The following is a 12,500-nucleotide window of genomic DNA, read 5'->3' on the forward strand; positions in this document are numbered from 1 at the left end:
AAATTGAAAAGTATTTTAAAAATTAATCATTATTATTATTTGGTGTCATCTCACACGTTCGAATAATCATAAATTGGCAAAGTTTATTATCCTATTCAAAATGGCAGTACGGCTGGTTTTCAATTAAATCAAACAAAAACTTTTTTTTTTTTGTTTTTTTTTTTTTTGTTTTGTAAATATAACTCATCTCAACAAATACTTTACAACTATTCCTAATTATTATTATTATTCTGCACACAAATAATAATTTTTTTTTTTTTTGTCTTTTCTTCTTTTTATTCTTTTTATTTAACTGTAAAATTATTATTATTATTTTTTTTGAGGTAAAGAAGTAAAAACCGCGAGGGAAAAGAAAATTTTTTTTTTACTTCAGGATGAGTTTCAATCATCCTTAATATTGTTGTTGTTTCCTTTGAGATCTCGATATAAAACAATTTTCCGTTGCCTTTGATAACTATGGTAGACTTTACACGCAAAGGACCGTATTAAACGTAAAAGAAAATTATAAAAAATGATAATAATGATTTGACGAAGAAAATTTAAATGAAAATTTTTTTAAAAATGTTTACGTGTTTATGACTAGTTAATTGTTTTATCCATTCTATCCTCAAATTTATATACATACTGAAAAAAGGCAACAATTATATATAATATTGGTCGGTTAAATCCTTCAAAAAAATTTATATCCATCGAAGTCTTCGAGAATAATTCATTCATTCAATCATTCAATCAATCAATCAATCATTCCTCTTCGTTAAATCTACGCTGTTTCCTTATATGTTTCCCTCTCAAAGACGCGCGCGTGTGTGTTTGTGTTGTATCCATTTTTTTCCTTTTATTTCCATTCGATTGAATTCAAAAAAATTTTTTTCTCGGAAAACCACATTTACTACCTTTGGATAGCTGAATTTAATAAAAAAGGAACGTAAAACATTTTACTTTCTAACAACAACGATGCCGCCGATTGTATCTGAAACAAGCAAACATGAAAAAGTTTTTTTTTTTTGTTGGCAAAAATCTGAGAAAAAAAAAAATGTCGGCTGTGTTCGTACCTCTGGCAATCTAAGTAGTAATTCGTGAAACCTCGCGGGCTGCTGTGGAAAACTGTGCTCGACAAAACTTTTCAGGCACATCATATACCGATCCTGGATTGCTTCCAATTCGTTTGAACCTCCTCGACCTTGATTCAACATTGTTATTACTTTAAGGCAAACATATTCTTCCATTCTTAATTTAACACGTCGAAACATCAACGTTACGTGCGTTATTTTTTCCACCATCAAACCGACATCTTGTCTCAATTGATCCATAGTTATGGGTCGTCCCATCATCGAAGTCAAACACGTTTGCAATGTGACAAGATTATTCGAAACCTGTCGACAAACAAGTTCAACAAAAAAAAAAAAATTATATAAATTTTCACCGACGCCGTCACCGACACCGCTGCCTCGGATTATTAGGTAAACATAAATTACTTCTTGTGTGAAATCCGCTTCCTGTCCGGCCGTGCTCGTGCTCGATAGTTTATGAACTCCGTGTATCGCCTGATATGCAGAAGTTGTTAAAACAAGAAGTTCGTGCCACTTGTGTGTGAGAAGTCGCGTGTGAACTTCGACCGGTAATTCCAAATAAAAAGGAAGTCTTTTCGTCCACTGTACTAATTTGTAAACTATAGAATCTCCTATCTGACATAATTTCTCCGAGAGATCCGATTTGTGATCTAATAAGTCTTCCAAATTCTAATAAAAAAACAACATGGATGTTTTTACCACCGTGGAATAAAGTAAATAAATGTTAATGATAATGATAATAATAGTAAAACAAACCCTCAAAGTCGCTATATCTTGAAATTCATCACAGTCAACAAGAGCTTGAATCATATTTAGAATTGTATCTAAAGGAAAAGTTCTGTCTCTTGAAGAACTAACTGTATTATCTAATCTTTGTCTCAAGTGAACCACCTAAATAAAAACAAAAAAATCCTTTTGTTTACATTTTTAACCTTTCCGTTAGAAACCCGTGGGGAGGACGCGGGGGATTTCCCCGGTTTTAAAAAAATTCTTGCTTTGTTGTCATCTCCGATGAGCGGAAATTTTTTTTATAAAATCTGTTAAACAAGGAAGACTTTTTTTTTTGGTATTTTCTTTTTTGTGTTAACTTTTAACAATTAATAATAATAATAACTTTTCTTTTACGATATTGCAAAAAAAAACAACGACGATGACAACAACAAACAACAACTTTCTAATGATTTTTTTTTTTGTATTGGAAAACGATATTTTTTTTTTTGCTTCCCTTCTTCCTCCTACCTTTCTCTTCTTTTCTTTTCTTTTTTTTTACAAAAAAGGAAATTATTATTATTATTATTATTATTAAATACGTGTTGTTGTTGATGATGAATTATATCTAAATTTTTTTTCTTTTTCTTTTACGATCCGTTTAATTTCATTCGAAAGAAAAAAAAAAAAATTACCAAAAAGAAAGTTAAAACGAATAATAAATAAATAAATAACATTTATTATTATTATTATTATCAATATACTTTTGCACGTTAACAACAACTTTCACTTTCTTTTAAAAAATTTTTTCTCCTTCCTTTTTTTTACATCTTTATATCATCGTGTTATCATCATTACACGAAAACAATCAATCACGTACCCCCTCGAGGAAATTTTTCTTTTTTTTTTTACAAATGCGGATGTTGTGAAAATTTTATAATAAACGCGTTCGATATAAATAAAATTTTCCATCACAACAAAACAAACGGTATTAAAATAATTTAAAAATTTACAATCGATTATATATTATTTATAAGAAGAAAATTGTCGACGTCATTTTTTTTTACGCGGGAAAAAAATAATTTTTGAAAATGTACAAACGCACGTAGGTTCGATAATGCAGAAAAAATATTTAAAATATTTTTTTGGTAATGACGTAATGAAATACGTTCAGAAATTTCAATTATTTTCCCGGGGGATTTAATACAAAAAAAAAAAAAAACCCTTTTGATTTATTTATACAATCTCGTTTAAATTTTTGTTTTGTTCTTCCCCTCCCCCTCCAACCTTTCCCCCGTTAAGGTTTTTCATTATAATTTAAATCTTCATAATCGATAATCGAGGAAAAATGGCGACGATTAAATAACCGTCAAAATGATTTAAAATGAAAAGTGAAATTTTTTTTTTTTTTTTTTTTTCATAACCGTTCGAATTATTCGAAATTATTATTATTATTATTATTATTATTATTATTATTATTATTATTATTATTAGCATGACCGTTTCCGCTGTCGTTTTAACAAAAAAAAATTTGGCATTATTTGGTTTTTTTTTTTTACAAGTAAGCGGAACTCGAGTTAGGTTAACCTTTAACGATCTGTTTCACTTTCACTCGACGACATTGACGTCGTCCACAATGTAACACAATCGATGGTGCAACCATCAAAGAACGTTGAACTCATATTTTCCGCCGAATAAATTCTAAAAAAAACTTATTTACCAATAATAATTTTATTAAAGGTACCTTTTTGTTACGTGACTATTAATTTTCTCGTTTCGCGACGAATGTTGGTCATGGCTGTTTTCCTTTTATTATTACTATCATTATTATTATTATTATTTGCTCTTTCTCACTCTACTCGTTTGTTTGTTTGTTGTTTGTTGTTTGCTTTTAATGGTCAATGTCTAAAAAAAATTCCCGCGGATTTATATACGTACGTGTAAACGATAAAGAAAACATAATTTTTAGCACACACGCGGTTTATTTTTAAAAAAAAACCTTTTTCCTCTACCCTACCCTTCCCCTTTCCCTCCCCTTTGTCAACGCATTATTATTATTATCAATCAGTTTTGACTTTTGCTATGTTATTGATAAAACTCCAGGAAATTATGCCAAAATTATTTAAATGGATATTTTGATGATCGATTTTATATAATTAATTCATTCAATAAAAAAAAAAGTATTTCAGGTTTTTTTCTCGCTTTCCTTTTTGACTAATAATAATAATAATAATAATAATAATAAATTGTTAAATTTTTCCGGCCCTTCAACGGGTCACGCGATAATTAAACAAAAACCTACTAACTAACTAAAATAATCAAGTGAGTGTAGTAAAATTTTCTTTTGATTTTTTTCTGATAAATAAATAATAATAATAATAATATTTAAAATTGCGACGACAAAAATCCCCGGTGTATGTTTTATATATACATTTTACATTAATTAGAAAAAGAAAAAGAGGAAAAAGAAAAGAAAAACTTACTTCACTTGGATTTGTTAGAGCAGTCTTGAGTATGGTACCATTTACGATGTGTGAGGGGAGGGTTTGCTCGGATGATATGGAGCTTTTCTGTTGATTTCCTTTTTCGTTGTTGTTGCTACCTCCTCCCTTCATTTGTCCGTTTTTTGGATTTTTTTTATGCTTCTTATATTTCACCTTATTAAAGAAAGAATTTCAATATGTTAACAATTACAAAATTACATTTAAAAACTTATTATCTCTCTCTCGCATCTACCACAAGCAAATCAATCGATATATTTTCAATAGGTAACGTTAAAATTATTATTATTAATGCATAATAAGTCATGGAGGAGGAGAAAGAAGAGGAGGAGGAGAAAGAAGAGGAGGAGGAGAAAGAAGAGGAGGAGGAGAAAGAAGAGGAGGAGGAGAAAGAAGAGGAGGAGGAGGGAGTGTCGTCCTTGTTTCTTGACCGGTAAAATTTAAAATTTTGTATGTGTATGCAATATCAAATTTGAATCATTTCGATTGACTCACACACGTTCGTATAAAATCTAATATAAAAAAAAAAAAACTTGATACAAAGGAAAAAAACAAAGGAACGGAAAAATGTAAAAGGTAAATGAAAATAAAAAGTAAGCTATACCAATACCTTGTACAAGTTATAAACGGCTCCAGAATTTCTTCCTCCAGGCATTCGATCCTCTCGTACGGCTGCAATTATATAAAAAATAACAAGAAAAATAATTTAAGTGAATGTTTTTTTTCATTAATAATAATAATAATGATTTTTTTTTTTTTTTTTTAATTAAGAATTTTCCAACAGAAAAAAAAATAATAATAATAATTCCGTTCTTGTTGTTTTTGTCGTAGTCGTCGTCATCGTGAATCAACCGGAATAACATGATTTCATTTTTTAAAAAAAAAATTAGTCATGCTTTTTACAAGTAAAATTTTTTTAAATAAATAAATTAAATAATTTAAGTATCCTATTCATCGTTTTCCAATATTATTATTATTATCATCATTATCATCATCATCTTCTTCGATGTTTTTTTTTCTTTTCTAACGTAATAAATAATTTTTCTTTTTTAAAAGTGCACCAATTATCACGAGTATCGTATATATATACATTCAAGGCAATTTTTTTTTGTATACATCTCAATAATAATAATAATAATAATAATAATAATAGTAACAACAACTTCTTTTACTTACCGACGGAAAAATCCTTGTAACAAAATAAATAAAAAAAACAATACTTTACTCCGAAAACTATTAAAAAAGCATTATTAGAAAAGAAAGAGAGAAAAAAAAAATTTCTATAATAAATGATGGATGCACCTTAAAATACAGGTACCACCAACAGTAATGATAAAAAAAAAATAATAATGATAATATTGATTTTATGTTAATGTTGTCGTTATCGTTTACCCATTTTTTTTAAAATAATTAAAATGATTTATTCAAAAAAAACAGAAAAAATTAGACTTTATTGTCGTCTACCCGGTACCCGGTACCTCAACAACAAAACACATTTTAACAACAAAAAAAAAAAAAAACGTTTGTCTCTTACGCCGATACGCGCGATTAACTCTGTCAGTCTCCCTTTTTTTTTGACTCCTGCCACGATCATTTTTCCTATAAAAAAATCTCGTTTAAAATTATACAATGGTATTTCCGTTTCATTCCTGATTTAACAAATGAATCAGATTCTTGTAGAAAAAAAAATAATAATAATAACATAAAATAATATTTATTTTAAATAATCTCTTGCTTTGTCTTCTGCTCCTTTGTTTAAAAAAAAATAACCGTCGAATATTATTATTATTAATATATAAAACAAGGCATTAATTATTAATTAATTAATGATGATGCATTTTATTAATTTTAATTATTTTTAGATAAAGTGAAATAAGTAAAAATAGGGAGAGACATATGGGGGGTGGAGGGGAGGAGAGTGAGTGACGAAGGGGGGCGGATGTAGGTATAAATTAGGTATCGATGACGTAAAACGATTTTTTGGATATATAATAAGTTATTACGTACCTTGCAATACCATCCCTTGTTCTATGCATTTTTTGAAACGGCAATATTGACATCGATTCCTTTGAGCTTTTGTTATCTCGCAATTTCCATCCGCAACGCATGTATAGACTCTTCTATTCTGAACAGTTCTTTTGAAGAATCCTTTACATCTAAAACAACACCCAAAACCCTTTCCTTGTACCAAGATAGTATAACAAGAATATTATTTACCATTCTTCCACGTCAATTTATATATATAAATAGTAATAATATGCGTGTGAATGATGGTTTTTTTGAATGAAAAAAAAATTATCATTATCGATAATGAAACTTTTGATAATTTTTACCTTTATTTATTGTTTTCAACCGATTAATAATATATATTATATATTATCACTATTTAATTGTGATTCGAATATCGTTTACATAAATCGTTCAAATCGACAAGGTTAATAAAAAAAAACTTATGTATCGTTTGGTGTTGTTAGAAAAAAAAGAAAACAAATAAATTTGATAGTTGGGTTTTAAAAAAAAATAATTAAATTGATTTCATTCACGATGAATGAATGAATGAATGAATGAATGAATGACTGAACGTAAAAATTTATTTTTTTTTTATTTGATTATGAATCACATTTGTGTCATTTGTCGTAAATTTGTCTCAAAGAATTTTTTGCTATAACGTTTACAGGTTGTTTTGTTTAATGTGTATACTACTGACTAACAGTGTTACCAACTTAAGGTTTCACTCGAAAGAAATTTTAATCTCTCGATGATTAGACAAACTAATTAATTTATAAAATAAAATGAAATTTTGTAACAAAACTAAAACAAAACAATAACTTTTTCTTTTTAAACGTTAAATATTATTATTATTATAAAATTACGTCTTTTAAATGAAATAAAATGTTTTCGAATCGTTGAAATGATTTGTGATCCGCGTTTGAGTTAAATAATTTATTTTTTTACTTATGTATAAATAATATTTTCCCGCCACCATAATTTTATTTTATATTCGGTTAAGTAGATTCATAGAAGGATTGATATATCCGTTACCGTTTTTTTTTTTGGGCTTTAGTATAAGAGAAGTTTTTTTTTTTTGGGGGGAGGAAGGCGGTCCTGCGGCGAGATTTTTTTTATACTTTATTTATAAATATTCACGTGTGTGTTATTGTAATTAATAAAAATATATATTTATTTTCTTACCCTTCGCACGTGATAATGCCGTAATGAAGCCCTGTTGCTCTGTCTTCGCATATCATACATATCATTGGCTGTTCGTCGTCTTCTGGATCATGTTTGGGTTCACCGATTATGGTTATTCCCTGAGGTCTACCATCTCGAGGCCAGTCTCCGGGTGGTAACGCTAAATTCAATGCTTGATTTTGTTGAGAAACGGGAAGTTGAGTGAGATCGCCAGCCCATAATCTTTCCATATTTAAAGGCTGTGAATAATGTGTGCCGTGTTGCTGTTGAAGCTGTTGCGGTTGTTGATGTTGTTGTTGTTGTGGCGGTGGTTGCTGCTGCTGCTGTTGTTGTTGTTGAGGTGGGTGTTGTTGTTGCTGCTGTTGCTGTTGTTGTTGTTGTTGCTGCTGTAATTGTTGACGTTCGGGTTGACCGAGATTAAGTAAAAGTTGCGCCGCTGATTCTTCACTACTATTACTACTAGCACCACCCGCACTAGATTGCGGCGAAGTCGACCAATTTATAGCTGAAGTTGACGCAGCCATATTTTGATTTTGGTGATCCGCCGGTGAAGATGGATTGGGCTGTGACCAAATCATTGTACGAACTCCGCCGGCCTCGCCCATGATGACCGTTGGCGTTTGTCTCGTCATGGTCGGAGTTCCGGGTGTGGAAACCGGTCGCGGAGGTTTCATGTCAGAGTTTTGTGAATTTACGGGAAAATTCATATTAACATTACCTCCGATGAGTTCGGGTCTCACACCGTTTATTCGACCACTCGCCGCGGAATTTACCCAAAAAGCTCCCGGAGATATCATGTTCAAAACGCCCCCAGAAGTATTTTGCTCTCCCCCGCTCATCGACCTTTGTATCACCGGACTTCCTTTTTGAATTAAGGGACTTAATCTTTGTTGCTGTTCGGGACTGAGTCTCACTCTGGGTTGCTGATCGGGACTGAGTCTTAATCTGGGTTGCTGATCGGGACTAAGTCTCACTCTGGGTTGCTGATCGGGACTAAGGCGAATTCGAGATTGTTCGAGACTTAAACGTAATTTTAATTGTTCAGAAGTCACTCTGGGATGCTCGGGACTAAGTCTAATTCTCTGTTCTGGGCTACTACGAATTCTAGGCTGTTCGGGACTAAGTCTTACCCTTTCGATAACACCAGGAGAATTTTGCTGTTGTCTTTCCACTATCACTCTTTCATTCTGTACCGGTAAATATTTAATACGGTCACTATTTAAAGAACTGTGCCATCTTTCCGATACGGGATTATGCCATTGCCGTTCCTGACTTTCAATAACTGGACCACGATCACTTGTCATAACGGCATTCCGCCTTTGTTCATTAATCGCATTAAGGGATTGATTAGAATTATTCCATTCTCCTTCTTGTTTTATTTTTAATCCATCGTGAAATCTTTGAATTCTTGATTCTTGCTGCTGACGTGCAATGTCTTCTTGTTCACGAGTCAGAGCGTTGTCTCTGTCCCTTGACACTTGTTCAATTCTTACGTGATCTTGCGATCTTTCTAAAATTTTTTTATCAGTTATATCTTCGCGCAATATTTCTTCTTGCAGTCTTTTTTTATCATCATTTTCGACAAGTCGCCTTTCCTCTTGTTGCAATTGAGATCTTTGCTCTTGTTGAGCGACAATTTCTTGTTTTACTTTAATGTCTTTTGTGATTTTATCATCCGCCGCTCCTCCTGGTGCTCCTGCTCCAGATGCTGCTTTATTGCAATCATCCGTTTCGTTTTCTCCATCGTTTCTAGAAATTGTTACTTTTTTACTTTCGACAGACGACGTTTCCATTTTAATTATTTTTTTCTCATCATTATCATCTACATATTTATTTTTATCATCGTTTATTTCTTCTATTTTTCTATCGGTCCCTCCTCCGTCGAAAACACTGTTGTCTCCTTCTTCTTTAACAGATGGTGGATCACGGTTATCAACAGCTTTTCTATGATAGTCTATGTCTGGCGTCCTAAAACAATTTTTTTTTTGTAAACGAAAAGAAAAAAGGAAAAAATTTGTCAAACAAACATTTTTATTAAAAAATGGCAAAAATATACATAACTTATTAATATGTAATAAAAAATATGTTTCAGGAAGAGAAATTTAATAAATGAAAAAAAAAAACCATTAACTTTTTTTTTTTTGTATCCTTTTAAACTTTCTCTCATAATTTTACAACACCCTAACGTGTAAAAGTACACGTACGTATATATGAATACAATAATTACCTATTTCTCGGCGTTTCAGGTTCTGGACTTGGTGATGTCAATTTTGGACAAGGAGATGGAGGACCTGCCATATCTGGAGACGATGTGCTAGTTTCTGCAACACTCTCACCTGAAACAATAATATTTTATTTTTTGTTAAGTAAAAACAAGAAAAAAAAACTTTTAAAATATATATATAATTATGACTTACCGTCGCTGCTGCACCGTGAATCCACTTTGCGCCGCTTAAGTTTGAGGTCTTGAAACAGACTCATCGTGTCCAATTCACACGGATTTCTGGTGAGAGTCATAATTCCTAAAAAAAACAGAAAATTTTTTCTATTTACACTTTACCCAAAGACAATTTCTTTTTGGCAAAATAAATTTTAAAAAAAAAATTTAATAAACGATATCAAATTTAAAACAAAACAAAACAAAAAAATCTCTGAATCTTTTTTTTTCCCTTATCGATATATATAAATCAGGTCAAATTATAGTAATCGTTTGGTCGGTTGTTTGGTATTCTGAGTTCACGGCCGATTTCGTGTGATTAGAAAAAAAAAAAAAAAATTTTTATTCAAATTGTCATTAAAAATGAAAAAAAAACTTTTGCGACGTATTTAATAAACGTTTATGATAACACGTAAGTTTTAGATGCTTTAACGATAAGAGAGAGAGGGAGAGCGAGAGAGAGAGGGAGAGAGAGAGAGAGAGAGAGAGAGAGAGATTAAAGAGATGAAGTTAATTTATTTTTAAAACAAATCTCGTGTGTGTGTTTAAGGGTGGTTTTTTTTTTTTTTTTAAATGTTTTCTCATCATCAAATCTAAACTTTCTTCTTCTCCTTTTTTTTTTTTATTAAATTCATTCAAATATTTGTCTAACGGTACAATAAACCTTTTTTTACAGGTACAATATTCTTGAAAAGGGTTGAATTAATTATTACGAAACACCTGGTCAATGAATATTTTTTTTTTATTTAGATTTTTAACCAGGTTTGATTAACAATTCCCCCCCCCCCTTCGACAACCTTTTTTTTTCTCCAACGCATGAAAAAGGTTTCTCACAATACCTTCGAATCAAACATGAAACAATATGAAATAATTTATTCGCACAGGTGCAAGGAAGAAAAAGAAAAAAATCAAAAAGAAAAAAAAAGTTTCCTTTTTTCTCAAAGGAAACTTTTTTTTCAACTTTTGTCCCGAAATCGAAAAAGAAAAAAAAAACTGATAAGTTAATTCGGTCGTTAAAAAAAAAAAAAAAATTGGTAGGCATGTAGACAAATTTTTTAAAAAATGACGAATTTTTGACCCAGAAAAAAAAAAAAATTTTTTTTTTTTTTTCATGGAACTTTCGACTGCGTTTCATTATCAATATCAACTGATAACATTTAAATGGGTCAAATGAAACGAAATAAAACTTTTCCTTTCTACAAAAAAAATGTTTTTAAACTAAACGAAAAATTTTGCACGAGAGAGAGACGATTTTTTTGCCCTTCGTCGCCTTCTAATAATAATAATAATAAATAATTACACGGGAAAATAATTCATTTTCAAAGAATAATCGATTTCGAAAAAGAGGAGAAGGAGGAAACAACAAAAAAAATTTTTTTTTTTCCCTCGAAAAAAATTCCAACGGGAATTTTCTAAAAATTTACTCAAAATATTCATATAAACTTTTCTTTTACGTTTGTTTTTTTTTTTAAATTGACCTTAGTCTTCCACGTTTAAACAATGAATAAAACGTTCTTTTTTCATTTCCCTCATCATCGCTTTTCTTTTTTTTTATAAATCATTTTACGTTTGAGATGATTTCCGTGCCTTATACTTCACTTATCGATTACGTGTGATCGATTGATTATTAATTGACATAAGAAAATTAAGAAAAAAAGAAAAACATGAATGAATTTCAAATAAGTTTAATCCTTAGTTTTCCTTTGTACAATTCGATAGTAAAAATTCAAAATGTCGTTAAGAAAAAAAAACTCGGGAAATGACTATTTATGTAACAATATAAATTGAAAATCAACCCCCCAAAAATTTCCCCCCCTCGTTCCCCCAGTCCTCTCCCCGATTCGAAATCATCGTTTATGTAAAAAAAAAAGTAAAACAAAAGTTTATAAGAAAAAAAAAATTGTTTTAAAAACTTTTTTATATCAGTTTCTTTTTTTTTCCTTTGACAAAAAAAAAAAAAGATAAAAAAATTGAAATAGTTATCTTGGTTAAATAACATAACCGAAATAAATAAAAAAAAAAAAAAAAAGAAAAAAAAAGTGATTCGCTAAACGTGTATTATTTATATATAATTCAACGTCTGCTAAAAAAGTCTCATCCTTCGATGTACTTAACTATAATTACGTCACAATACTGACCTACTTTTCCGTCGCGGGTTATTACCCTTTGTTTCCTATCATCTTGTTCTATGGCAATTCTCTCCGGTAAGCAAAACACTAAAATACATAAAGTTCACATTGAAAAAACTCGCGCACGACACGAGTTTGTTGTTTACGCTAATTTTTCTTTTCTTTTTCTTTTTTTTTCACTTTTCAAATCGTCGTCGTCGTCGTCTTACGTAAGTTAAGCAACAGTAAAAAAAAAAAATACTTTCCCTCGTCTAAATAAATAAATAAATAAATAATTATTAAAAAAACGAGTAGTTTTGCGATTTCGATGTCATTGAAATATGTAATTACATCACACACACACATACACGTATGCTCGTGAACCTAAACTCGGATTCAAATGGCAATGTTACATATTTTTTTTATTTAAAAAATAAAATTTTCTTTTAAAATGGAAACCTAGTCATCTCAGGTTCGGAAAAAC

At 30.2% G+C, this 12,500-nt stretch overlaps 1 protein-coding gene across 1 annotated transcript; it reads right to left on the reverse strand.

Annotated features, from left to right (window-relative positions):
* Positions 1-889: 889 nt before the first annotated feature.
* On the reverse strand, positions 890-9,988 carry Phum_PHUM195250 (orphan nuclear receptor nr6a1, putative; the record flags this gene model as incomplete). Its single annotated transcript, XM_002425341.1, is given in 13 exon segments — positions 890-970; positions 1,053-1,373; positions 1,476-1,739; positions 1,827-1,961; positions 4,262-4,376; positions 4,473-4,510; positions 4,884-4,951; positions 6,287-6,435; positions 7,472-7,710; positions 7,872-7,927; positions 7,941-8,602; positions 9,699-9,807; positions 9,889-9,988. The coding sequence occupies 13 exon segments, from the start codon at positions 9,986-9,988 to the stop codon at positions 890-892; spliced, it is 2,337 nt and encodes a 778-aa protein (XP_002425386.1).
* Between the last annotated feature and the right edge of the window lie 2,512 nt (positions 9,989-12,500).

The sequence above is a fragment of the Pediculus humanus genome, genomic scaffold, assembly GCF_000006295.1.
Source record: "Pediculus humanus corporis 1103172107544 genomic scaffold, whole genome shotgun sequence".
Lineage (NCBI taxonomy): Eukaryota > Metazoa > Arthropoda > Insecta > Psocodea > Pediculidae > Pediculus > Pediculus humanus.